The sequence below is a fragment of the Aethalodelphis obliquidens genome, unplaced genomic scaffold (genome assembly GCF_003676395.1).
Source record: "Aethalodelphis obliquidens isolate GAN/ISIS:26980383/991018 unplaced genomic scaffold, ASM367639v1 scaffold37, whole genome shotgun sequence".
In the NCBI taxonomy this organism is placed as follows: Eukaryota; Metazoa; Chordata; class Mammalia; order Artiodactyla; family Delphinidae; genus Aethalodelphis; species Aethalodelphis obliquidens.
In genome coordinates this window covers 9,994,968-10,022,276 of record NW_020837981.1, presented here as the reverse complement: position 1 = coordinate 10,022,276, position 27,309 = coordinate 9,994,968, and the positions used below count along the sequence as shown (strand labels likewise).

At 51.1% G+C, this 27,309-nt stretch overlaps 1 protein-coding gene, 1 long non-coding RNA gene and 1 pseudogene across 5 annotated transcripts in view; 1 reads left to right on the top strand and 2 right to left on the bottom strand.

Annotated features, from left to right (window-relative positions):
* Positions 1-1,751: 1,751 nt before the first annotated feature.
* COMTD1 (catechol-O-methyltransferase domain containing 1) lies at positions 1,752-3,832 on the bottom strand. Its single transcript, XM_027129804.1, has 7 exons — positions 3,629-3,832; positions 3,343-3,470; positions 3,003-3,108; positions 2,795-2,913; positions 2,632-2,686; positions 2,237-2,370; positions 1,752-2,004 (listed from the first exon to the last, which is right to left on the bottom strand). Exons 1-7 carry the CDS (start codon positions 3,720-3,722, stop codon positions 1,852-1,854), a joined length of 789 nt encoding a protein of 262 aa, XP_026985605.1. The 5' UTR covers positions 3,723-3,832; the 3' UTR covers positions 1,752-1,851.
* Positions 3,233-27,309, top strand: part of LOC113632569 (uncharacterized) — a 152,127-nt gene continuing 128,050 nt past the window's right edge. For 3 of the 4 annotated variants that reach the window (XR_003437871.1, XR_003437868.1, XR_003437870.1), the window contains exons 1-6: positions 3,233-3,308; positions 5,612-5,705; positions 7,365-7,423; positions 9,598-9,644; positions 12,598-12,736; positions 13,452-13,626. This is a non-coding gene — a long non-coding RNA (uncharacterized LOC113632569). Of the gene's footprint in view, positions 3,309-3,935; positions 4,031-5,611; positions 5,706-7,364; positions 7,424-9,597; positions 9,645-12,597; positions 12,737-13,451; positions 13,627-27,309 lie in introns of those variants that run through there. The other variant, XR_003437869.1, reaches the window with a different exon arrangement.
* On the bottom strand, positions 24,579-25,762 carry LOC113632561 (actin, cytoplasmic 1-like; annotated as a pseudogene).

Sequence of the window (27,309 nt, the reverse complement as noted above, 5' to 3'; positions counted from 1 at the left end):
ATACTAGATCTGTGGTATAGTTTGAAGTCAGAGAGAACAGATAAGAAAATGTAGTACTTACTTATTACCCAAAAAGTGATACATGCTGAAAATTTCCAGGTCAAGAAGAATCTGATGAGAGATTAGCAACCCAAACAAGCTTTCCGAATGGGGGGCACAAAGGCCCCTTCTGATCTGTTTGTCCTAAGGGACTGGCTGGAATGGCCCATGGAATAAGACACATAACTTAATGGCAGTAAGTTGGAATTTGAACCAGTTTGTTTGAATCAGGCAGGACCTATTGCTAGGTAAGAAGAAAAACAGGAAAGGCTGTCTGCAAGCTAGGTATGAAAGCAGCTCTTGTGTTTTCAGGATACTTAAGAGTAAAATGGACCTATTCACCCATGTGCTTCTTATATACTTTTATAAGTAGGAGAGAGAAGGATAGTTTACAGCCAGGTTCCTGAGGGTTGTCTGAAATGCAAGTATATATCCCAAATACTGTAGGGTTATGAAAGTTGCCAGCTGTGGGCTCATGGGGCTCCTGTGGCCTTGATATGTTAGAAATTAATAGATGATTAATTTATTAATCAGCAGCCTCCAGGTTCAGTTCCACCACCCAGGCCTAACAGATGGTGGCAAAACCTAATTCTAGGCTGATGCCATTTCTGCCTGAGGCCTGAGGCAGTGTTGGTGGAAAGGACACTTCATATCTGAGCCTGATCTTCATTTGTGGTGTGGAGATAAGATCTTCCTATGGATTGTGGAGGTTTAAACCACAGAGTGAAGCACCTGGCTCCCTCTCCACCTGGGCTCATAGGCTCATAGATGTTTGTGTTGGAAAGCTTAACTTTCTCTTCATCTTCCTCTGGGGAACTTGTTAAAAATTGCCTCCTACCTATTGGCCTGTCTGCTTCACACCTCTGGCCAGTGATCCCACTCAGTGTCTCATGTTCTTCATGGACTTCATGGGGAGGAGAGGATACATACTCCAGTCAACCTTGAGGTCCTCAGGCCTAAGTCAAGTGGCCTGGTCTCAGGTGATGTTGACCAGGGCCTCCACTGCAGAGGTGAGGCCAAGCTGACAGTTCTGTGACAACTGGGCAAACGGCCAGCAGAATTGGCATAACCTACAACACTTACACGGAGCAAGGCCCTTTTCCTGCCATCAGATCCCAGATTGGTCTCCACCGGTTCCAGCTGCACTGAACAGGAACTTTAGTCTTTTGCCCTTCTTAGGAAGAGGTGTCAGAGGGAGACCACAGGGGCTCTACCAGGTTTCCAGCCCTCAGGTCCTGTGGAGGCAAATCTCCACAAGGAGCTGGGGTTTCTGACCAACTGCATGTGGGCAGGTCAATTAAAACTTTTTTTTTTTGCGGTACGCGGGCCTCTCACTGTTGTGGCCTCTCCCGTTGCGGAGCACAAGGCTCCAGACGCGCAGGCTCAGCGGCCATGGCTCACGGGCCCAGCTGCTCCGTGGCATGTGGGACCTTACCGGACCGGGGCATGAACCCGGGTCCCCTGCATTGGCAGGCGGACTCTCAACCACTGCGCCACCGGGAAGCCCCAATTAAAACTTTTGATAATCCTGCTTCCAGTCAGCTGGAAGCTCCTGTGGTCAGGTACAGCCCTGGTGCCAGAGTGTCCTCAGGAGTGTGCCAGGGAGGGGATGAACATCTGTGGCCTCAAAGCTCCCTTTTGTTGAAGATGTAGCCAGTGCGGGGCCTTCACTCCCTACCCCACTTCAGCACATATGGAGGCTCAGAAGATCGTCGTGTCCCAGGCCTCACTTTATTGTCAGATTTAAAACTCGGTGTCAATGGCTGGGGGTCCCAGGGCCCCTCCCTTGAGGCCACTCGGTAGGGGCCAGCCCTAGATCTTGAAGGCTAAGGTGAGGCCGTCGCCCAGGGGCAGGAGGCTGATGTGGACCCTGGCGTCCCGCAGAATGCGCTCATTCAGGTTTCGCACACACTGGGCCGCCTTGTCCTGCGGTTTAGGCTGCAACACCTCTCCACGCCACAGGACCTGCGGAGGGGCGGGGCATCGTGGGGGCGGGGCCTGGGGGGGGTGCCTGAGCAGGAGGCGGGGTGAGAGCTGGAGACCCAGGACCTGAGCAGGGGAAAGTGGAAAACCTGGGGGCAGGAGCTTACGTGATTGTACTAGGCGGGGCTCTGGGGCAGGGGGGCGAGGAGGAGCCCAAGGAAAAGACGGACCCAGCTCAAGAGGGTCTTTCTTCTCTCCCGGGGCTGTCCCTTACACTGAGCACAGCGAGGACACCTCCGGGTCGCAGCAGCTGCAGGCACCGCTCGTAGTAGGCGGTGCAGTTCTCCTTGTCCGCATCCACCACGGCCAAGTCGAAGGTGCCGGCCTCGCCCGCTGCCAGGAGCTCATCTTGCGGGGGAGGGAGGGGCAGATGCAGCTGAGTCCGCAGGCCCCAGCGGCCGGAAGACCCCGCCCAGGCCGGCCCAGGCGCTGTGACCATTCAGGTACTTGAGGGCCCCTGCCTGCCACTCTGCATGTGGCTGCGTACCGGGTGGCGGGGGGGTGGGGGCTGTCATTGCCTAAGCCCGCCCGTTGGACCGGGTCACTACCTCGCGCCGGGTGGTCCCATTTGGGAAACGGCGCCAAGGCCCTTTCCGCTCCGTTGCTCACCCAGGGTCTCCAGAGCGGGTTTCAACCGAAGTTCGATCTTGTGCTCCACCTCGGCCTGCGTGCGAGAGGAGCGGGGTCAGAGTCAGCATGTCCTTTCTCCCGGAGCTGGGAGTGGCCGGGCTCCAGGGGCCCGACGAAGGCCTCAGGTGTGTGGGGCACTCACCTGCCTCCACAGGGGACGTCCCAGCTCCGGGGGCCCTGCGTCCACCTCGCAGGTCACCACGCGCCCGGCCGGGGGCAGCGCTAGGGCCAACGCTAGGGCCGAGTAGCCTGTGAAAGTGCCTGAGGACGTGGACACGGACAGGCTCAGGCCAGAGTGGGGCGACGGCCCGGTGACTCCGGCCCCCAGTGACCCCAGCCGCGTGCCCTACCAAGGTCCAGTGCCTTCTTAGCCTTGATGAGGCGAGCCAGGTTGGCCAAGAGCTGGGCCTGCTCACAGGTCATCATGGAATCCCCCTGCGGCTGCTCCAAGGTCAGCTGCTTGCGGGGAGGAGAGGGTCGCACTAGCCCTGCCAGTCACCCAGCTGAGCCCCAGGTTTAGAGCCCCCAGAGGCGTGGCTGTGGGCGTGGCCCAGGGGCGGACCTTCATGGAACGCCCAACCATGCCCGGCCTGCGCGGACGGGGGCCACCGACCAGCCCAAGGTCACGCAGCCACGTGGGTCCCTCCCGGCCCGAGGTGGGCGCCCGTTCCCGCTTCCGGCCCTGCTGACCAGCCGCAGGCTCCGCAGCGCCGGGTGCTCCCGCATGGAGCGGCTCAGCAGATACTGCCACAGGGGGCTGTCCTCAGGGGGCAGCAGGCGCTTCTCTCGCCGGGATCGCCATGGAGGGAACCATCTCCCTGCCGGGGAGGGGTGGTGCTGGGTCAGGGCCTGGGGCTCCAGGGCGCCGGGGGTGAGCCTCAGCCGCAGCCAGCCTCGCGGGTTCACGGGCTCTGCTCCTGCGTCCGCCCGCCCGCGGGGCCTCTGCCGAGGATGCCGAAGGCCCGGCCCTACTCACCCAGGAAGAGGCCGCTGGCGAAGGCAGCGGCCAGCGCGGCCGAGCCTAGGGCCAGCGCGGCGGGCACAGAGAGCCGGGGCACGGGCTGGGTCATGGTTCGGGCAGGAGGCAGCGGCGTCCAGGTCACTTGCGCTAGGGCTACTGGGACCGCCCTGGGACCCGCGGGCCCTCGCGGCTCCAACTTGCCCGGGTAGTGCCCTCGGAGCCGCGGCCTCGACCACCATCTGGCGGCCTCATGGCCTTACTGCAAGCCCCGCCCAAGTGGGTCAGTCGTCATCTAGTGGCCGCTTTCGGAACTGTGCCGGCGGCTATGCTGCTTCCTCATCGCTACCATTTTTGCTGAGAACCCCCAGGGGCATATGGGTGGGCGAGTAGAACGTCGGTATAACAGGATACTAACAGGTACAAATGATAGAAATTAAAGGAACCCTGGGAGGGACCGAGAGGATCAGGGAGGGCCTCTTGGGGGAGGTCACCAAGGATGTCAAGTTGAAGGAATGTATGTTTGGGGGAGTTGGGGTTTGGGAGCCCTGGGTCAGATCTGGTTGATGGGGTGCTGAGACAACACCCTTAGTTAGAATCATGCTCTTGGGTACCAGCTAGGCTTGGGTGTGAGATCTTGGGCCCATCAGTCTCTGAGCCTCAGTTTCCTTTGTGTAAAACTGGGACCACTGCCCTACTATTAATGGCACCAGATCCCATAGCCTGGCACACAGTAGCTGCTCAAGAAGTGGCAGCTGCTGTTATCATAAGTTGAAGATATCTTGGGGAGGAAAGATCAGAGGGCAGGTGAAGTCCCATTGCAGGGCTGTTCCTCAGGGATGCTATCCAGTGAACAGTGATGGGAACACTGACTGTGTGCCGAATGGGGCGAGGCGAAAGAAGCTGTCCTGGCTTGTGTTAGTGAAGCTGGGCTCAGAGACCACAGGGCACAGGGAACTTGTGTGTCCCGGCTTCACAATTTTCTCTTCTGTAAAATGGGGTTCTTAACAGTCCTGGCCTCTTGGGAGATGAAATGAGAAAATCCAGGTGAAGAATTCACACAGGGCCTGGGACTTAGTGGGCTATAGCTGTTACATTTAAAAGCCAGATTCCATCGGCCGTTGCTCCGTGGCTGTCCCCTGACACCAGCCTTCAGCAACCACACTGGGCAGACTGGAGCCCCACCGGGGGCTTTCCAGGCGAGGCTCAGCCCCAGCAAGGCTCAGGGACAGGCTTGTTGGGGGAGGTTGGTGAGGGAGCAGTTTGGCTGAGACTGAAGACAGGGCGAACTAAAGAAGCCCGGAGCTCAGAGCCCGGGACTGACCGGAGCTGCGGGAGCTCTGGGCCCACGGGAGGCCACGCAGGAGCGTGGACACACAATGAGCTCTTCTGACCCGGGGGAAACCAGAAGTGCTTTCATGGTTCCTCTGCTGAGACCCTTCCACCAGGCCAGGCGGCACTGGGGCGCTGGGCTCAGCCGGGGCTGCAAACTGGCGCTCTCTTTCCTGTCTGGGGGTCTGGGTTTGGGCAGGCCCCCAGCTCACACCAGAACCTCCCTCCCCCCACCTGGCTTCAGGCCGGAGCCCGTGGAGGTGGGAGGCGGGCGGGGAGGGGAGGCATGTCACCATATATCCCCCTCAGATTAAAAAACTAATTTGAAAAGATTAATGTATTCCATTCTTGTTACGCTGGCTCTGATACCTCTGGGCCTGCGGCTGCTCTGCCTCCTGATTATTGAATTTTTATGGCCTGGTAATTAATTGCAGATTCCCTGTTTTGTTCTATTTCTTCTTCTCTGACATTTTAATTTCAACAAAAAGCAGTGGTCTCCATGCAGGTTCTCTCTGGAGATCCTAATGGTCTATAAAACAGAATGACTTATAGACGTGGCACCCACTTCAGTTGGCGAGCGATTGTTTGAACCCTTGCTGATCACGCAAAATTTAATTTTTCCACCTCCCTCCCCCATTCGCTACTCATTTCTTGTCTCTTCCATTACAGCGCCGGTGTCTCAGTTCGCAATGAAGGGAGCAAAGTGTCGCCTCCGAATCTGTTACAGGGCCTTTTCCTAGAAGACCAGGGGGCTGAAGACAAAGTAGGTTTGGGTTCTTTTCCTTGGAGGTGGCCCGAGTGGCGGCGGTGGAAGCTGGGCCTCCCCAGAGGGCCACGTGGATGTGGGCAGCTGTCTCCAGGGGTGGGGGAGGATCATTTCTGCCTCTCTCAATTGCCCTTTTGGCCAAGTGCAGCTGCCCCATTAGGCACCAAGGCACCTGCTGGTCATGAGGGCAGAGAGGATGCATGCCCATACGTGCTGTTGGGTCGACACCAGGAAGTCAGGGGGTTTGACCCCTGCCAAATTCTTAGCCAGACTGGGTCACTGGAAATAGCTGTTCACAAAAATGGATCTGGTAGAGGCCCCTGAGTTACTAACCTAATACCCCCAACCCCTACTTCTCCCAGCCCTGCTAACATCACACAGGCTGGGCGCCTTCCCCCAGGATCCCCCCAGGACTGGGCGGGGTAGGGGCAGAAGAGTAAGGTTATGGAGTCAAGTTGGGCCTAAAGGATTAGAATTTAGATATCTTCAGGGGTCAGGCAGGCAGGTGAGGGGAGGGCGGTAGGGAGCAGTGGGGACTGTGGTGTTCCAGAACTGATGCCCCATCAGGTGTGGCGGCCCCTCAGCTCCCACTCATGTGGCCATGTGGGAAGAAGAGCATATTGTGGCTGGAGCTTCTGATTTTTCAAAAGAGGTTGGAAATCTGGCTTTTAATGTGAAATCTCACAATTTAAAACACTTGGGTTAGACTTTTTTTTTTTTTTTTTTACGCTCCATGTCAGCAAAACTGAATACATCTTTGATCTTTGTGTCTGACCTGGCCCATAGGACAACTGTTTCTTCTGATTTGGAGCATGGGTCAGAGAAGTTAGGACATAAGAGTGGAGTCTGTTGGGGCCAGAGAGGCCTCACTGGCTGGCTGATCACCCCCAGTCCCCAGGCCCTGCCCCAGGAATCCTCCTCCTACCTTTGGGCCCTTCAGTCCCCTTCCTGCACTTGTGGGCTCTTCCCCGGCAGCTGTGGTTCTCTCAGAGGTGCCTGTGAGCCTCTGTCCAGGGCTTGCCTTCTTTAGGCCTCCTGTCTCCACAGACAAACTTGCAGCCTGGAGTCTGACCACATCTGGGTGAGGTCTGCCGAGCTTTTCACCTAAGACTTCGGGGGGCAATGCTGTGACTCTAGTGGCTCCGGGGGCCGTGGTGGGCCGAGTGGGCTGATGCAGACAGACCGTGAATCAGGAGCTTCTGGGGCCCCTCAGATGAGCGGGGGAGGACAGGGGCCACGGCCTGCTCCCGCCTCCTCTGTGCTGAGATGCTGTGGAGCTGGCACTGGCAGTGCCCTGGCCTCTCATGCCTCAGTTTCCTCATCTGGACAGGCCGAATGGGAAGTGACAGCATGGGCTCCGGAGTCTGAGGGACTTGGGTTCAAACATTGGTCCACCACTCACTTTGTGGCTGTGTGAGCTCCGAGTTTCTCAGCTAGAAAAATGGGGATGATCCTTCTGTCTTAGTGTTCTGTGCTGTGTAATGAACCACCACATGCTGAGCGGCTTAAAACAATGCCATTTTTTATCTCGTGGTTCTGTAGGTCAGGAGTCAGGCCAGGCCTGGCTGATCCTCCGCTCAGGGTCTCACCAGGTAGAAGGCACCTCGAATACTTCTGGTGTTTCAGATCACTCTGCCTTCCTTTTCTGCTTTTCAGGGCTCACGTGATTCCAGGGGACCCACCCGGCTAATCCAGGATAATCTCTCCATTTCAAGGTGAGCTGGTTAGTGACCTTAGTTCCATCTGCAAAGTTCCCCTTGCCACCTGAGTTGATGACCGAGAGAGTAACACTGGTGGTAGAGATCATGGGAGAGTGGTCAAATTCTGCCACAAACTGCAGCCTCTCAGTGTGGTTGTCAGGATGAAGATAACCCTGCCAAGTTCCCATCCCCCCTCTTTGAGAACCACGCTGTGAGGTTTTTGGTTTGTTTTTATTTTTGGCCGCGCCACGCGGCGTGCGGGATCTTAGTTCCCCGACCAGGGATTGAGCCTGGGCCCCCTGCATTGGGAACGAGGAGTCTTAACCACTGGACCACCAGGGAAGTCACATTAGGTATTTAAATACAGAGGATTCCCTGCTACTGCATAGACAGAATGGGCAGTGGGCATGTTCCTCACAGCCACCCTCTCAAGAAGCTAGCATTGCCCCCGTTTTCCAGATGTGCAAACTGAGGTTCCCAGATGTCAGGTGACATATAAGTGGCAGAGCCAGGTGTGAACCTGTCCCTGTCTCAGCTTCACATAAGAGTTTGTCATCTCACCACTGGCCCAAGTCCAGAGCTCCTATATCCCCTGGAAGTTCATCGAGTTCTCTTGAGAGGCTTCCACCATGCGCCAGAGATTTACCTGTGATCCGATTTCTCTGGTTCAACTCAGGTCCTGGCATTTGGGTGTCTCTGGGATTCCCCAGTGGATGACTTAGATGTGTGTTTCATGGTGTCACCTGCTCCTTTTTTCTTCTTCTTTTTTTTTTTAAATAAATTTATTTATTTGTTTTTATTTTTGGCTCTGCTGGGTCTTCGTTGCTGCCGCGTGGGCTTTCTCTGATTGCAGTGAGCGGGGCCTACTCTTCGTTGCGGTGCATGGGCTTCTCATCGCGGTGGCTTCTCTTGTTGAGGAGCACGGGCTCTAGGTGCGTGGGCTTCAGTAGTTGTGGTGCACGTGCTCAGTAGTTGTGGCACACGGGCTTAGTTGCTCCGCGGCATGTGGGATCTTCCCGGACCAGGGCTCGAACCCGTGTTCCCTGAATTGGCTGGCAGAGGCTTTCAAATTCTTAACCACAGCGCCACCAGGGAAGCCCTGCTCGTTTCTTCTTGATGGGATGGGCAGGGTGCCACTGTCAAAGCCACTCCTGGGCATCATCGCTTTTGCCAGACACCTCAGCTGACACTCAGGAGCCGTCAAATGGTCAAGACTTCATGGGCGTCCTTTTGAGAAATAGCAAAGAAAGTTCCCCTGCATCTCTTCTCTCTCCTCCTTGAGACACTGGCCTACATTGTGAATCCTTCCTTCCCCAAAAGAAGACAAACACACACGTCCCAGCCTCCCCTGCAGGTACCAGACCTGATGCGGCATGTGAGTCCATGGTTGGAAGGAGAGTGATGCTGTGTCGCACCCACGCTCTGGCCCTCCCAGAGTCAGCTGTTTGCCACAGAGTAGACTTGGCTATTTGCAACAAAGTGGATTCTGTTATTTGCAGCAAAGTGAAGTCTGCTGTTTGCCACAAAGCAGCTTCTAGATTTGCAGTTAGGAGTGCTGCCTCTGTGGGACCGATTCTCCCACCTCCAGCACACAGTGTTACCATCCACTGCAGAGCCAACCCCCTCCTTCTGCTTTGCCAACAGGAGCCCAATATTGTTCAGGCGACAATGTGCCCAGCTCCGGGGGATGGACTGTGATCCCTCTCAGGCTGTCACAACCCCCCTCCCCACCCCAGTCCCTTTTTCAAGATATCCAGGGATATCTTGCCAGGGAAAAAGAGGTGCTTCTCAGGACTTTTTATTCCTTGATAATAAGAAATCCCCTCTTCTTGCTTAGCCTTTTCTTACCCTGAATAGGGTTGTGTAAAGATGAAATGCTTGGAACTTTAGCAGCCATCTTGTGGCCCTGAGGCAACAAGGTTAAGAATTAAAAAAGAAAAACACAGTGAGGATGATGATGGTCCTTGAAGACATTATCTAGACATTAAACCACTCCCAGCAACTGTTTACCTCTAGCCTCCTCGTTATGTGAGAAAATGGAGCCCTTTGTGTTTAAGCAATGATTAGCTATTTATTCTTTATTTGAAGTTCATAGCATTCCTAACTGATACAGGCACTCTAGCAGTGTGGTCTGTGCCCAGGGGTGATTGAGAGTTGGTGCTGAGATAACCCCTTTTGCTTTTTTTCAGGTTGAGTGACAGATTCCACACTGAACTCAAAATCACGCTCTCCAAAGGTAAGGCCTCGTTTTCCTCAGGGGTCAGTTTTCTCCCAGGAGATGCCCTATCCCTCCCACGCCTGACAAGTGGAAATGCCAGTACCGTGCACCCCACCCTTGCCCTGCTGCAGACTTGTGTCTCGTCAAGCCTCCCCAGTCCCTGGTGAGGCAGGCATGATCACCCACTCTTTACAGACAGGGGACATCTGGGGTCTCATAGGCAGGATGTGGGGATTGTCTCCAGTTCTGTATGGCACAAAGCCTGGGGTCTCCCCACTCCAAGGAGAGTCTCTCTATTTGCATCAGAGCCAGGGGTGCAGGGGCTTCTGGGACAGTGGATGACCAGACAGGGTGGGAGCTTCTGTGCAGCAAGCTGGGTCCAGGTTGGGGAAGCCCACGACCTCCCAGCATAGCGGTCAGGTTTCTGCTGCAACATTGCTGTGTGGCAGCCCCAAGTCTCAGCAACTTCCAAAATAAACACCTACTTTTCTCACTGCTGGGTCAGTGGATCAGCTGGGCTATTTCTGCTTGGGGTTGTGGGTCCAGATCATTCTGAGACCAGCAGCTACCTGGGGGTGCTCTTTCCCAGGGGACAGCATGGGGGCAAGAGGCCAACCACACAGGTACTTTGAAAGCCTCTGCCTCAGTCAGGTCTGCTCATGTTCCAGCGGCCCCAACAAATCACTCGGCCAAGCTCTGCACAGGGGGCAAGTGTGTGTGCTCTGCCCTCTCTATGGGGTGGCACTGTGAGCTCACGTGGCAAAGGGTGTGGCTGTGTAGCCCTATTATGGGTCAGGGAGAGAAGAGTCAAGATCAGCAGTTCAATCTACACACAGATCCCAAGGGCCCCTGGGTGTCCCCAAAGCCGTGGGTGCAGAGATCCCCACAGGGCAGGGCCTCAGCAGGGGCAGGAGGGCCAGGGCCCCTGCCTTGTGCCTGAGCTGAAGATTCTCCAGTCTGTTTCTCAGAGGAGGAACTTGGAGCTCTGGGAGTCAGAGTGTCACCTGAGGTCGCAGGGCAACCTCCTGCCTCTGTCCACCTCACTGCCATCCTGAACCCAGCGGGGAGGGAGCAAGGGGTCAGGCTCACCTTCCCTGGGTTCAGCCCAGGGTGCCTACCTCCCCGGGGAGGACAAGCCCCTTTCTTTTATCCCCACACTCAGCATATGCCCATTTTCCCCTGAGACACCAGGACATGGAGCCTGGAACTCAAGGATTCTGATTGCATTGCATGGGAGACTTCTCAGTGCTTGTTTACTTCTGGTGGCCCCTGAGCTGGCCTGGGGACATATTTTGTTTGCCTCCATCAGTATTTTGTTTATTTGAATGGAGCCAACACTAAACCATCAGAAAATTTCACATTCAGATTTGATTTCCATTTCTTTTGAAAGAGCAGCAGATTTGACAACACTGGGCCCACTTTTTTTTTTTTTTTTTTGCGGTACACAGGCCTCTCACTGTTGTGGCCTTTCCCGTTGCAGAGCACAGGCTCCGGACGCGCAGGCCCAGTGGCCATGGCTCACGGGCCTTGCCGCTCCGCGGCGTGTGGGATCTTCCCGGACCAGGGCACGAACCCGTGTCCCCTGCATTGGCGGCGGACTCTCAACCACTGCGCCACCAGGGAAGCCCCCACTGGGCTCATTTTGCTGCAGGGCAGGTTGGCTGGTGCTGTGTGGTTCCCCCCCCCATCCCCCACGGGTCATGTGCCCTTGCCCCAGTCCCCACTGCTCCCTGCTGCCTCAAACCCAAAGAGGTTCCCTCATATTCCACATTGGTCTTTGAGCTGCTGGTGCATGAGCTGTAACCTCTGGTTTAATCCACTCCCCAGAGGCCCAGAGAGGAGAGACACCTGCCCAGGGTACACAGCCCATCTCAGGCTTTTGTTTCTCTTTCTCGCTTCCTGAGTAAGAACTTCACCTGGATTCCAAAGAGCAATCCCTCTTGTGGGCTCCAAACAAGGATCCCAGACTTTGCCGCCCACCCCAAGCAAAACTGTTCATGTCATGGTTGAAACTCAGAACACCTCTGGCGTTGCTACCCTGAGAGCACAGCCACTTTGAGGGGAAAATCTAGACTGAGATGAGCTTTGGGAGATGTTACAGGGACCCAGGTCTCTGAGTTACATAGGGAATCCCCCTAGATCTACAAAAATGAAATACTAACGGCTGATATTTATATAGCAATTACTGTGTGTCAGTCACTTCAATTACTGTGTCAGTATAGCAATTACTGTGTGTCAGTTAAACTTCATTTAACTCACTTAATCTTCACATAAACCTTGTAAGGGGAAAGGTACCATTTTTATCCCCATTTTACAGGTGAAGAAGCTGCAGCACAGAGAGGTTAAGCAACATTCCTAAATTTGCACAGCTTATAAGTGGTAAAGTTGGGATTTGAACCCAGGTTCTCTGGTTTCAGGGCTTATAGTTCTTAACCACTGACATATCCTAGAGGAAATACCTACTGAGGTGGCCACTTTTCCTGTAATAACTCATTTCACCCTTGGACTTGCCCAACAAGGTAAGGTTGAGTTTGGCTGTGAGAGACAGAAAAGTCCAAAAAAGAAGTTGGTTTCTATTTTATACAGATGTAACTTGGAGGTTGTATGGAGCCTCCAGGGTCAACTGAGACTCAGGCTTCTCCTCTGCTGTGTTGCCATCCTCATCATGTGGTGTCTTCTCATTAAACAGGATGACTGCTTGAGTTCCAGCCATCACACCTTCAACCCAGTTTTTAGGAAGCAGAAAGGGACAAAATAGAACTAACCTCGTTCCTTTAAGGACACTTCTTGAAAGTTTCGTAAGATATTCTACTTGCATCCCTTTGAGCAGCACTTAGTCACGTGACCACACTTTGGCCTGGAAATAGTCTTTATTCTAGAGGGTTATATGTTCAATGAAAAAATCAGTTCTATCTTTAAAAGGGAGAATGGATACTGGGAACATTCAGCATCATCACTGTGTTTTTTACAGATAAAGAAACTGAAGCTCAGAGAGGTGAATGACCTTCTGGCGGTCACACAGCCAGGAAGAGGTGGAGCCTGGATCCTCTGTCCCTGGCCCCTTTGGAGCAGGTGGGCTCCAAAGATATACTCTGCCGATTTCTTAAGGGGTGAGGAGGACTGTGGATACGTGCATAACCCCCTCTACAGACCCCAGGAACACCCAGTGCCCAGGTCCTGCCAGCCAGGCAGCCTTGTGCCTGCAAGCCCTGGCAGCCTGTCCGGGCCCAGATCCATCACCCCGGCACCAACCATGCCCTGGGCCTGACTCCATCCATCCGTCTAATGCCGCATTGACTGTGCTGGGGCACGTTCCTGAGGCGGCCTCAAGAGCGCTGAATAATTCAGTTCTGCGTAATGGGATAATGAATTTACTGACAACCCAGTGTGGTCTCGGTACTTACATTTCAAGAAATACTGACTCCCTAGGCCTGCTCTGCAGGCTGGAGACGTACACGTGCCAAGAAACTGTTGCCTTTACTTGCCTCGTGGGGTTCAGGCTTGACTGAATGGAGACCCTACTTTGGTCTCACTGAGTCTTAAACTGCTTTGCCTAGTGGGGAGCCTGGGGGTAGGGGGACTGCCTGGTTGGGACTTTGGGGCGAGGTGGAACTGGAATCACAGAAGCTTGGACGTGCAGAGCTGGAAAGGACCCTTTGGTCCTGCATACCCATTTTATGAACCGGGAAACTGAGGTTGTGGCAGGGACGGGCCTCTGCTCCTGCACACTGTGTTCTGTGGCTGGGGACACCGGGGATGCCTCGGGACTCCGGGGAGGAGCCCTGCTTGTTTTCCTTCTAACCTGCTGTTTTCCCCGTCCCCCAGCTGCTGAAGGGTTGCTGCTAATGACTCCCAGCTGCCCCTTCGCTGGAGACGAGCCCTCAGCCAAACGAGAGGCGTCCCCCGGAAGGCCGGCCCACCCTGCCTTCCTTTCCTGACCTGGGCAGATGATGGCTGATGACCGGCTGATGTGGTGCAAAAGGCCACCCCAAGCCTCAAGGTAGGACAAACTCTGTGATGCTATTAGGGGTCCAATATCCTTGGTGGGACTGCGGCTTGACCCCAGCTGAGACCGTGTTCTGGCTTAGCTTTTACCCCTTCCCTATCCTGCTTCCCTCACTCCCTTTCTCCCCAGGGCCTCCCCCCCACCCCATAAATCATCTGAATGGGAATCTCTGACTCAGGTTCTGCTTCTGGGGAACCCTCCTGAGGCAGCTGCGTTTCCTGGTCTGAGCCCTCCTTTCTGAGGACTCCTCCCAGAGCACTAAGAAAGGCTCAGGGCCGGGAATTCTTGCCGCTGGCTCTGCTGTGTGATGGTGAGGAAATCACTTCTCCACCCTGAGCCTCAGTTTCCCCTTTTGTATGGCTGGGGTTGAGGGAGCCTCTCTCAGGTCCCTTCCAGCTCTGAAGGTCTGTGATATGACCTGAGGTGCCAGGAAGCCTTCTGCTTTCTTAACTAGCGCCACATGTGCATGGAGTCCTACCATCGGGGACTTTTCTCTGAAGGCTTTTTCAAAATGCAAAATCATCTGAGATGAGAATGAGTTTCACGTTAGGTGATCACACTGCAGGGCAGACTCTCTCAAGGTGGAATCCTTGGGTCACCTGAATCCATCACCTGAAGGGGACTGCCTGGTTGGAACTTTGGGGCGAGGTGGAACTGGAATCACAGAAGCTTGGACATGCAGAGCTGGAAAGGACCCCTTGGTCCTGCATACCCATTTTACGAACCGGGAAACCGAGGTTGTGGCAGGGACGGGCCTCTGCTCCTGCACACTGTGTTCTGTGGCTGAGAATGCTGGGGATGCCTCCGGGCTCTGAGGAGGAGACCTGCTTGTTTACCTTCTAACTTGCTAGTTTCCCCATCCCCCAGCTGCTGGAGGATTGCTGCTAATGACTCCCAGCTGCCCCTTTGCTGGAGACGAGCCCTCAGCCAAACGAGGGGCGTCCCCTGGAAGGCCGGCCCACCCTGCCTTCCCTGACTTGGGCAGACTGTAGCCAATGACCGGCTGATGTGGTGCAAAAAGGCCACTATTGGGGACTACCCTTGAGTCCTACCATTGGGAACTTTTCTCTGAAGCCTTTTTCAAAATGCAAAAGCATCTGAGATGAGAATGAGTTTCACGTTAGATGATCATGCTGCAGGGCAGACTCTCTTAAGGTGGGATCCTTGGGTCACCTGAATCTATCACCTGAAGAGGTGCTTATTATTAATATTTCCCTTCCCTTCTTCGTATTTGGACAGGTAGCCACTGTCCATTCCTTCATGGAGTTTTCCAAACAAGTGTGGCCATATTCTGGTACCAAAGACGAATGGAAGGCTCAGGCCATTTTGGAGTGATTCTGGCCTCTAAGCAGCCCTAGACTCCTGTGTGTGGGTTACAGTGAAAGAGAGAGAGAACGCAGACAGAAGTAGACAAACAGAGGGATGGAAGGAGAGGGAGAGAGAGGCAGAAGTCGAGGAGGAGGAGGGCGAGAGGAAGGGAGAAGAGAAGGAGGACAGGTTTTAGAGATAAACGTTGAGGTAAACGTGACAGTGAACCTCAAGTCAGACACAAGCTAGTCCATCACCCTGCCCCCGCCCCCATGCCGCAGCTGCAGCCTCTTCACTGTGTAATGGAGTAGACTGGGGCACCTGCCTCGCAGGGCGGTCGGCAGGGACGGATGGCTCAGCACGGACCCGGAGCAGGCGCTCCGCCAGTGGGTGCTTCTGCCCCACCCAGACTGGTCTGACGGTTTGGTTGCGGCTCTGAAGGTGGAGGGAAGATGATGTGACCTCAGGTGAACCTTTGTCTCACCTCTTCTGGAGATCAGTGGCCTTTTGGAGAAAGGAGAGCAGCGTTAGTGTGTATGTGTATGTGTGTCCCAGACTAGGTGCTTTCAAGTCATCAGAAGGCTGGGTATTTTGCTTGACGGGAAAGTGGCCTCCTGGACTAACAGCAATACGAGGAACACATTTGTCTCCTGACCAAGAGGGTGGGGTGGGGGAAGATTTTTAAGGAGCTGTCAGAAGGAAGGGAACTGGGGAGCCACAGCTGGGGTTAGCTGGGGAGAGAGTCACTGTTCCAGACCCCGAGACTGAGCTCCCAAACCTCGGGGGTTGATGTGTGTGTGGGGAGCCCTCTCTGAGGGGCCTCCTGTGTGCCGCAGATTAGTGAGGACGGCAGGGACAGAAATGGCCCCAGACTAAGGATGAAAAGAAGGATCTCTGAGTGGCGGAGTGGAGGGGGGATGAATTGGGAGATTGGGATCGACATGTATACACTAATATGTATAAGATAACTAATAAGAACCTACTGTAAAAAAAATAAAACTCAAAAACCAAAGTATTCATAAAAAAAAAAAAATGAAGGATCTCTGTCAGGAAAACAAAGCACCTGTGGGTGGTGGGCAGCAAGGAGCCCAGGGATCGCCTTTGCCTTGGGTGCTCTCTGGGCAGAGTCTGACCTCCAGGGCCTGGCTTGGAGCCTCAGCTGAATGAGGGAGCCCTGGGCTCCACCAGGCCTGGAGGCTGTGAGCAGGATGAAGGCAGCGGTACTCCAGCATCAGCTGGGAGCTCCGGGCTGGGGCAGGAGGGGTGGATCCTCTCCCTGGCTCATGCCCTGCTCACCTGGCTAACTCCTCATGCCTGTCAGGGAGGCAGACAGTGCTGTCTCCCCCAGGCCTGATGTGCCCCTGACTGAGCTGGTGCAGTGGCTTAAAAATGTGACTGAATCCTTAGACCCTCCTCTCATCAGGAGGTGGGGTCTGTGTCCCCTCGCCCTGAACTGGGGCGAGCCTCCTTGAACAGAATGTGATGGAAGCGATGTTCTCTGACTTCTGAGGCTGGTTAGAAAAGGCCAGGTAGCATCTCCCAGGTTCTCTTGGAAACTTGCTCTGGGAGCTGTCAGCTGCCCTGTGAGAAGTCCATCTCTGCGGAAGCCGCCTTGTGCAGGGATCACAAAGAGTGAGAGAGATGCCTGAGGGGCCCCAACTCATCCATCCCCAGCTGTTTGAGTCTCCCATGCCCCAGATATCAGACATGTGCATAAGGAAGCCTTTGAGATGACCCTAGTCTCAGCCACCAAATGCCTGCAATGCATGACAGACCCAGAGTGAGAGCTGCCTGCAGTCCAGGCGACCTCCGGATTCATGAGTGGAAGACAAGATCATATATGGGTTTCCTAGGGCTGCCTAGGTACCAAATGGCCACAAACTGGGCAAAACAACAAAAATTTATTCTCTCAGAGTTCTGGAGGCTAGGGTCCAAAATCGAGGTATTGGCTTGTTCCTTGTGAGGGCTCTGAGGGAGAATCTGTTCCCTGTGTTTCTCCTAGCTTCTGGTGGTTGTAGGCAGTGCTTGGCTTTCCTTGGCCTGTAGGTGCATCACCCTGGCCTCTGCCTCCATCTTCGCATTGTGTTCTTGCTGTGTCTCTGTGTCCAAATCTCCCTCTTCTTATAAAGGACACCATCACATTTAATTAGGGGCACCTGTACTCTATTATCTCATCTTGACTAATTACATCTGCAATGACCCTATTTCTCAAATAAGATGACATTCTGAAGTACTGAGGGTTAAGACTTTAACATATCTTTTGGGGGGACATAATTCAACCCATGACATATCATTATCATTTTAAGCCGCTATTTTGAAGTGATTCGTTATGTAGCAGTAGTTACTCAGAACATGAGAATTAAAGGATGGCTAGGGAAGCAACTAAAACATCAGTGGAAATGTAATTTACCAGAACATCCTTCTAGGAGGCTACTGTATGTGGTTGGGATAATTGATTTTCTAAGTAGCTTGGGGTCGAGTCTGGATCCTCCCCACAAAAGATGGATGTTCCAGCAACAACATGTGCTTGAATAAAAACAGACAGCTTTGCTAAAGCCTTCTAATGTGGGAAAAGAGCTTGAGTTTTGCTTTGTATTCCTCCCCCTTAAATAAATGTTGAATATTAACTTAAAGAGAATCAATATGATTATTAGAGTGTTCCTGGCCTCCATATATCTCAGCATGGCCTTGTTTACTAACACCTACCCTGTCAGAGCACTGATTAACTGTGGGCTACAGTTGCCTGGTTAAGTGTCTGGTTTCTCCATAGACTGGAAGCAACCCTAAGAGCAGGGACAGGCTATGTCTTGTTCTCTCCTGAATCCCCAGCACAGTTCTTGGCACATAGTAGGTGCTTAATAGTTAGTCTCTGAAAGCATGGATGTTGGAAAAGGAACAAAGGGACTTAAAATCTATATGATGATGAAAGGTGTATAAATATATCAGCTACAGAACATCTAAGGATGCTAGAAAAAAATATTTTTGAAATTTGAAATTCTTTTCTGTTAATGGAAGAGCCTGTAAGCAAATAAGGGAATCATAAGAGGCCAGGAACAAATTGGAAACATCAGTCCAGGGAAGTAAAGACTGCTGGACACCCTGAGGACTTCTACCTTGTTGGGCGGCCTACAACTTCCACACCTTGAGCTTCTGTGGCACAAGAAAGACAAGGATGAAGCAAGGGATGATAAACATGACCAGGAAGATTTGAAAAAGAACCAGACAGAGGTTCTAGGAATTTAAATATATCACATACAAAATTTAAAACTCAATGGAACAGTTAAATAGAATAGACACTGCTGGAGAGGGAATTAGTAAACAGGAAGATAGATTTGAAAAATTATACATAATGCAGTACAGAAAGAAAAATGAAACTATGAAGAAGAAGTTAAGAGACATGGAGAGTGCAGTGAAAAGCTCTAATATATGTCTAATCAGATATTTGGAAAGTGATTATAGGAATAATGGGAGAGGTATTATTCAAAGAGATAGCAGCTGAGAATTTTCTATGATTATTAAAAAATATGAATCTTCAGATTCAGGAATTCCAGTGAATCCCAAAAAGGGTAAATAAAAAGAAGTCCATACACAGATACGTCGTAATCAAATTAAAGAATATCAAAGACAAATAGAAAAAAATAAAAGAGAAGTAGAAGATCTTAAAAATACCCAACAGGAAAAAACTTCGTTGTTCACAACTTCTCTAATTATAAGAAATTAGACTAATGGTGACTAGTTATAATAGTATGAATAGTAACAATGAAAAACAGAATAATGATGACTTTAAAGGGCTTTTAAAATTCACACCAACTAGGGACTGTATACCCCAGCCCCTAATAAGACTGAAATAATTTCTTAAAAGATAATTTATCTTTTAAGGATAAATGTAGATTCTAAGTATGTGCTAAAGAAAATTGAAAACGTATATTCATACAAAAACTTGTACACAAATGTTTATTGCAGCATTATTTATAATGGTGAAAAAGTGGAAACAACCTAAATATCCACCAACTTATGAATGGATAAACAAAATGTGGTATATCCATACAGTAGAGTGTTACTTGCCATAAAAAGGAATGAAGTTCTGATCCATGCAACAACATGGATGAACCTTGAAAACATAGGCATATCGATAGAGATGGAAGGTAGATTCGTGGTTGCCAGAGGCTGGAGGGGAATGTGGAGTGACAGCTAACGAACATGGGCTTTCTTTTTGGGTGATGATAAGTTCTGGAATTAGATGGTGGCGATGTTTGTTAAATCTTGTAAGTACACTAAAACCACTGAATTGTACACTTTCAAAGGGTGAATTTTATAGTATGTGAATCATATCTCAATAAAAATGCAAAAAATAAGAATAAGGGTAGAAATAAGGACATTTTCACTTACAGGCATACCTTGGAGATGTTGCAGGTTCAGTTCCAGGCCACTACGATAAAGCGAATATTGCATTAAAGAAAGTCACAGAAAGATTTTTGTTTCCCAGTGCATATAAAAGTTATGTTTTGGGAATTCCCTGGCGGTCCAGTGGTTAGGACTCGGCACTTTCACTGATGAGGGCCCAGGTTCAATCGCTGGTTGGGCAACTAAGATCCCACAAGCTGTGTGTCGTGGCCAAAAAAAAAAAAAAAAAAAAAGTTATGTTTACACTATACTATGTTCTGTCAAGTGTGTAATAGCATTATGTCAAAAAAGTGTACATAATTTATTAAATTTATTAATTTAAAAATATTTATTGCTAAAAAATGCTAACCATCTTCTGAGCCTTCCAATGAGTTGTAGTAGTAACATCAGAGATCACTGATCACAGATAACCATAGCAAATATAATAACAGTGAAAAAGTTTAAAATATTGTGAGAATTACCAAAATGTGACACAGAGCAATGAAGTGAGCAAATGCTGTTGGAAAAATGGCGCAGATAGACTTGCTTGATGCAGGGTTGACACAAACCTTCAATTTGTAAAAAAAACACAGTAACGAAGCACAATAAAATGAAACTCAATAAAAGGTATGTCCGTTTACTATAACTGAGAGAATTTATAAACAACAGACCCCCATTCAAGGAGTTTCTGAAGAATGAGCTTGAGAAGAAAAATGATCTGAGGAAAAACGTCTCAGATACCAGAAGTGATGATGAATTGAGAAAATAATAAAAATATGGGTAAATCTAAACAAACACACTGATTGTCCAAAACAATGTCTATTCTGTGGGGTTAAACAGGAGATGGAACTAAAATCCTGGACCGTAAGTATAATAAATGGAATTAAAGATTTCAAAGCACTTTGCATTGTTCAGGAGAAGGGTAAGATATTGATTAACTTTAGACTAAGTTAAGTTAGGTAATAATTTCAAAATACTAAGTCACCAATAAAAAAAAATAATAGAATACCTATCCTCTACACAGTAGAAGGGGGAGAAATGGGATGAGTAAAAAACTTCAAAACAATGCAACAAAGAAGATGAAAATAAATCCTTAGGAAGCAGGACAAATTAAAATAAAAACAAAACAAAAACAAGATCCTAGAAATAAAGTCAAATATATTTGTAAGCTCTATAAATATAAATAGACTGAACTCTCCAGTTAAAATTATATACTCTCAGATTGGATTGAAAAAAGAATAGCCAAATGCTGCTTACATGAGACACATCTAAAAGCGATAAAAAATTGTAAGTAAAACAGTGAAAAAAAATCAGAAAAATGCTAACCAAAAGAAAATTAGCATAGTTATATTACTATCACACAAAATAGAATTTAAGGCAAAAAGGCATCATTAGAGATATAGAGGGTCAATGTATGAAATTTAAATTTATCAGGAGAAAATAGTAGTTCTAAATTCATGGATACCTAATAATGTAAGTCCCTTATCAGATATATGACTTGAAAATATTTTTTTCCCATTCTGTGGGTTGTCTTTTCACTTTATTGATGGTGTCCATAGAAGCACCAAAGTTTTCAATTTTAAGTTCAGTTTATCATTTTTTTTTCTCGTTTTTCTCATGCTTTTAGGGTCATATCTAAGAATACTTTGCCAAATCCAAGATCACGAAGATTTAACCCTATGTTTTCTTGTAAGAGTTTTATAGTTTTAACTCTTACATTTAGGTCTTTGATCCATTTTGAGTTAATTTTTGTGTATGGTGTGAGGTGGGGTTCAACTTCATTCTTTTGCATGTGGATATCCAGTTGTCCTGGCATCATTTGTTGAAAAGACTATCTTTTCTCCATTGAATGGTCTTTACACCCTTGTCAAAAGTCAGTTGACCATAGATATATGGGTATATCTGTACTTTCAATTTTAGTTCACTGATCTATATATCTATCCTAGTGCCAGTACCACACTATCTTGATTACTGTTGCTTTGTAGCAAATTTTGAAATCGGGAAGTGTGAGTCGTCCTACTTCATTCTTCTTTTTCAAGATTGTTTTGGCTATTCCTGGTCCCTTGTAATTCCATGTAAATTTTAGAATCAGCCCGCCAGTTTTACAAAGAAGTAGCTGGGATTCTGACAGGGATTGCATTGAATCTGTATTCAAGTCTCACATCTCTTTGCGAAGTGAGCGTATCTCCAATCAGCTGGTGCACGAGAGTAAGGCCAAAGGACGTTCCTGACCAAGCTGGTCTGGTGTGCCCCCATGTACGTGTCCTCAAGAAGCTACGTTCAGTGTGGGTATCCCTGGGACTGAATGTGTGCAGTAAGTGTGTAAATGACTGAAATAGGAACCCAACTCTTCAAGACCTTTCCAAGGTTGTCCTCATGACTGTAGTAATGGATGATCTTAGGTTGGGTCCCCCAAGAAGCAGACCTTGAGGCGAGGATTCGCGTGAAAGTAGTTTTGTGGGAGGTGGTCTCAGGAAGTTCTGGAAGGGGAGTGAGGAAGGTGTCCAAGGAGGGGAGAGAAGTCAGGAGTGTGTGTCTAAATGAGCAGGTCATTGCTATGGGCATCTGGGGCTCAATCCCATTGAGGACCTCTGTGAGAGCGTAGAGAACAGGGTTTCTCAACCTCAGTACTATTGACATTTTGGACTGAATAATTATTGGTTGTGGGGTGCTGTCCTGGGTGTTGTTGGATGTTTAGCAGCCTCCTGGCCTCTACCAGATGCCAGTAGCAACCATCCAACCAAAATGTCTCCAGATATTGCTCCATGTCCCCTGGGGGTGCAAAACTGTACCTGGTTGAGAATCACTGGTATAGATTTGTCTCAGAATTGTCCCATCCAAGAGGGGAGAAGGTGGGGGGGATATATACACCAACTCCCAATCATCGTTAAGGCTGCTTCTGAAGGTGTCAAATCCCTGCACTTCTGGCCTGTCCTGAGGGTCTCCCGAATCCTAGGCCAGAGAAAGCTCTCAGGCAGCAGAGAAACTACCCATAGTAAGAAGCCACCAGCATGCGTGGAAATAATGAGGGCTGCAGGGATGTGGGCCCCCATAGTGCAGCTACCTGGATTATGCTGTGTGAGGCTTTGGAGACCCCAGCTCCTTCCCAGATCTGCAGCTTGGCCTGGACTTCCACGTTCCTGGGGCTTTGCAGGTTCCACTGCATCACTGTGTTGAAACCAACCCACCCCCGAGCAAGGCTTTAGCCCCTCAGCTCACTTCCTAGTCTCTGCATCTGTCACTGCTCCTGCAGGATGAGGAAAGATGACTTGCGAAGACTGATAGACAGAAAAGACCTAAGTGATGTTGTTTCCCCAGGTGGAAGGCACTGGTGGGAAAGTTGCTCACAGAATTCCGCTCTTCTTCCCGTCTCAGATCCTTGCACCCACTAGAGACGCTAAGGATGTTCTCCTTTTTCAGTATGCTGTGTGACTTTGGGCAATCACACCTCCTCTCTGGGCCTCAGTCTTCCTTCTATAAAAAACACGGGCCTAAAAAAAAAAAAAAAATACACGGGCCTGCTGGGGGTGGACCAGATGACCTTGAAATGTCCTTCCATATCGAGTGGCTGCTGAGAGCCCTGGGAGGCGGTGGGGAGTCACCAGGCAGCCAGAGCCTGGGGGCCGGCCGGAAAATGTGACAGCTCGGCCCCCAGTGGTGTTGCTGGCCTCTGATCTCCACTCTGTGCCCGATACTCTGGGTCTGGTCACAGCCCATTGCGGCCCCTTGCTCACTCAGGAACATCTGCTACAGCATTTACCACGTTAATAGATTAGCTTTGAGAATCGGGCAGGTGTTTTCCACCCAAACCAGAAAACATCAAAATCAGATTGCTCTCCAAGACTTTCCACACAGGCAATCGAGTTAGAATGACTCGTACGGTCTAACAGATAATAAAACACACATAACATTTGCTTTAAGGTACAGGCAGGGGTATTTTGTCCCGTGCTTAGGAGAAACAAAAACTCACTCTATTTGGGAATAGGGTAATTGAATACAGATGGGAGGAGGTAAATGAAAGAATTTAGCAAATATCTCAGTGGAATAGCTAATGGGAATGAGACAGAATAGGAAATTAAAAATTATTCGAAGCAGATGGACCATTCTTTGAGTTTTTAAAAATTTATTAGGGCCACGAAAAAATGTGTCTGTTTATTTTCTACGGCCATGAAATTAATGACTTGGTGAGTTTTGCTTGTGCAATTTTATGACTGCCATGTCATCTGTCATAATTTGGGGGCTGTTTGATATAGATTTATGAATGTCCCCACCCCCGCACCCCTCCCTGATTTATTGGCGTGGGTCAGACATGAATTAGGCTGTCCCCTATCAAGGGAGCAATGCCAATGGCAGCGTAACCCCACAGGCCCTGGGTGGGGGGCCTTGGGGGATTCTCAGCCCAGAGGTGAGTGGAAAAGCCATGGAGGGGCTGTGGGAAAGGGGTAGGCCTGACCTGGCTGAACTTCCTCTGCAGGGATGACCCCAGCCTGCCCGGGCTGGGGAGGAGGTGTTCGGAAGGGGTTTCTTGCAAACTGTGGGGAGCAGGAAGCCAGCCCGGGCTGCTTGTGCTTGGCCGGGAGTGAGGTGAGGGCTGTTGCTGCTGCTTCAGCCCAGCGCAAGGGCCACCTGGCTTCCTGTCCCTTCAGCCCCCATAGCTGGGCTCATCTGTCTCTAGACCTGAAGCTCAAGGAAGGAGGAGAAAATTCACAAATTGGGAATCTGTGTGCCTGGCTGCATGCTGGGGGCTTACGTGCATCCTCTAGATGGTGGTTAAAATAGGGCTTTACAACCAGCAGATTTGGGTCCAGTTTCGATCTGATTCTTCCCAGCTGGGTGGCTTTGGGCTGGTTACTACCCTCTCTGAACTTCTTTCCTTCTCTGTAAAGTGAGAATAGAAATGCCTAATGAGGGCTTCCCTGGTGGCTCAGTGCTTGAGAGTCCGCTTGCCGATGCACGGGACACGGGGTTTGTGCCCAGGTCCGGCAAGATCCCATATGCCGTGGAGCGGCTGGGCCCGTGAGCCATGGCCGCTGAGCCTGCGTGTCCGGAGCCTGTGCTCCGCAACGGGAGAGGCCACAACAGTGAGAGACCCGCGTTCCGCAAAAAGCCCTCGGCTACCTTGTAGAACTTTGGGGATACTCCATCCAACCAACTGCTGCCACCTTCACCGTTCCAGTTTTTAAATCCTGAGTCAAACACACACACACACACACACACACACACAAATCAAAAAAGACCAAAAAAAACACACCAGATAATGCCATGCCAGTCTCATCTCGTTTTCTGCACGAGTTAGGTTTTGTCAAGAAAAGGGTGTAACGCAACTAACAGTCCACCTGGAAGCATTTGCGGTGGACGATGGAGGGGCCAGACTCAGTGTACTCCTGCTTGCTGATCCACATCTGCTGGAAGGTGGACAGCGAGGCCAGGATGGGGCCGCCGATCCACACGGAGTACTCGCACTCAGGGGCAATAGTGATCTTGATCTTCATCGTGCTGGGAGCCAGGGCGGTGACCTCCTTCTGCATCCTGTCGGCGATGCCTGGGTATGTGGTGGTCCCGCCAGACAGCACCGTGTTGGCATAGAGGTCCTTGCAGATGTCGACGTCACACTTCATGATGGAATTGAAGGTAGTTTCGTGGATGTCACAGGATTCCATGCCCAGGAAGGAAGGCTGGAAGAGACCCTCAGGGCAGTGGAACCTCCAATTGCCAATGGTGATGACCTGCCCATCGGGCAGCTCGCAGCTGTTCTCCAGGGAGGAGCTGGAAGCTGCGGTGGCCATCTCCTGCTGGAAGTCCAGGGCGATGTAGCACAACTTCTCCTTGATGTCATGAATGATTTCCCGCTCGGCCGTGTTGGTGAAGCTGTAGCCATGCTCCGTGAGGATCTTCATGAGGTAGTGCATCAGGTCCCCGCCAGCCGGGTCCAGACGCAGGATGGCATGGGGGAGGGCGCACCCCTAGTAGATGGGCACCGTGTGGGTGACCCTGTCACTGGAGTCCATCACGATGCCAGTGGTGCGGCCAGAGGTGTACAGGGATAGCACAGCCTGGATGGCCACGTACATGGCTGGGGTGTTGAAGGTCTTGAACATGATCTGGGCCATCTTCTCACGGTTGGCCTTGGGGTTCAGGGGGGCCTCAGCAGCACGGGGTGCTCCTTGGGGGCCACACGCAGCTCGTTGTAGAAGGTGTGGTGCTGTATCTTCTCCGTGTCCTCCCAGTTGGTGACGATGCCCTGCTCGGTGGTGTACTTGAGGGTCAGGATGCCCTTCTGGCTCATGCCCACCATCACGCCCTGGTGCCGGGGTTCCCCCACGATGGAGGGGAAGACAGTCCGGGGAGCATCGTCGCCCGTGAAGCTGGCCTCGCACATGCCAGAGCCGTTGTCGACCAGGAGTGCAGCAATATCGTCATCCATGGTGAACTGTGGGGAGAACAGGACCATGAGCCGGGGGTCGGGTGGGCCGCCCTCGCCCTACCCACTTCCCTGGTGTCTGTTTTAGATAGGCTGGTTTAGGAAGGCCTCTCTGACATGGTAACATTTTTTTAATATGTAATTTTATTTATTTATTTTTGGCTGCGTTGGGTCTCCGTTGCGGCGCAGGGGCTTTCTCTAGTTGCGGTGAGCGGGAGCTACTCTTCCTTGCAGTGTGCGGGCTTCTCGTTGCGGTGGCTTCTCTTGTTGCGGACTATGGGCTCTAGGTGTGCGGGCTTCAGTAGTTGCAGTACGCGGGCTCATAGTTGTGGCTCGTGGGCTCTAGGGCGCAGGCTCAGTAGGTGTGGCTCACGGGATTAATTGCTCCGTGGCATGTGGGATCCTCCTGGACCAGGGCTCGAACCCATGTCCCCTGCATTGGCAGGCAGATTCTTAACCACTGTACCACCAGGGAAGCCCTGTGGTAACATTTTGAGCTGAGACCGGAAGGAAGTGAGCTATGCATATAGATATTCAGGAAGAGACTTTCCAGGTATAGAGAATAGCAAGGGCAAAGGCCCTGAGGTGGGAGGATGGTTGGAGAGTCTGGGAAAAAGCAAGAAAGCCAGAGCAGAATAAATGAGGAGGAAAGTGATTTTAAAGTCCATTATCTCATTTGAACCCTACCACAGTTCCCCAAGGTGGACGTTATTAACCATAGTTTTACTGATGGGAATACTGAGACTCAGAGAGGTCAGGTGACTTGGCCGAAGTCACACAGCAGAGAAAGCTTCCAGCCCTGTGCCTCTGTGAACTTTTCCCGCTGTACCACATTACTTCTCTGGACATTACAATTGGTGGCACTGCAGAGTGGGACCAAGGGTCCAGAGAGAGGGTGAGAGCTGGAGAAAACTGCAAGGTGGTTTACAGTTCCTGAGATGTCTGGAAGGTGTGGCTCTGCGTGCAGGCAGGGCTTGCTCCTGTGGCCAGGAGGCCCATGGCAGCCCGAGCTGTAAGGATTCTTTAAGGCCGAAGCGCTGGGCTGTGACAGGGCAAGATGGATGAGAGCACTGGGCTTAGTACCCGACTGAATTTCCTGAGCAGTTTTCATCCAGATGGTCTCTGGGAGAATAAGGTTTAAGAAGATTGATTCCCTGGGAAGGGAGGACAGGAAGGAGAAAGGGCTCCTGGCCTGTCTGCTCCCAGTGGAAACGTCTCTTGTCTTTGAATAAAGGAAACTACTGCTTTGAAAGGTGTGACTGGACGGGCTTAGTGGCTCGTGTGATTTGCAGGCCTCAGGAGTGGGGCGGGAGGACAGGAAAGGGGTGGGGATGGCTTTCCCGCCTGGGAGGAGGGCAGAGGGGGAGGCGCCCCTCCTTCTGGGCAGGGGCACCTGCATCCCGTGCAGTGCTAGGGGTCCACTCGGGTGCAGTCTCCTCAGCCCCGCCTGGATTTCTCCATCCTCTGCTTCCTCTTTCACCTCTGAATGACTTCAGGTCTCCTGTTGACCCCAAGTGCTCACAGCTTCATGCCTCCAGGTCTCTTCTCATGCTGAGCCTGGGCTT

Excerpts from the sequence above, each read along its gene's own strand:
- COMTD1 (XM_027129804.1), bottom strand. The coding sequence starts at position 3,722 with ATGACCCAGCCCGTGCCCCGGCTCTCTGTGCCCGCCGCGCTGGCCCTA. Across the intron at positions 3,109-3,342 it reads CGCTGCGGAGCCTGCGGCTG|CTGACCTTGGAGCAGCCGCA; the intron begins GTCAGCAGGGCC and ends CCCCGCAAGCAG. Across the intron at positions 2,005-2,236 it reads GTGTCCTCGCTGTGCTCAGT|GTCCTGTGGCGTGGAGAGGT; the intron begins GTAAGGGACAGC and ends GCCCCTCCGCAG.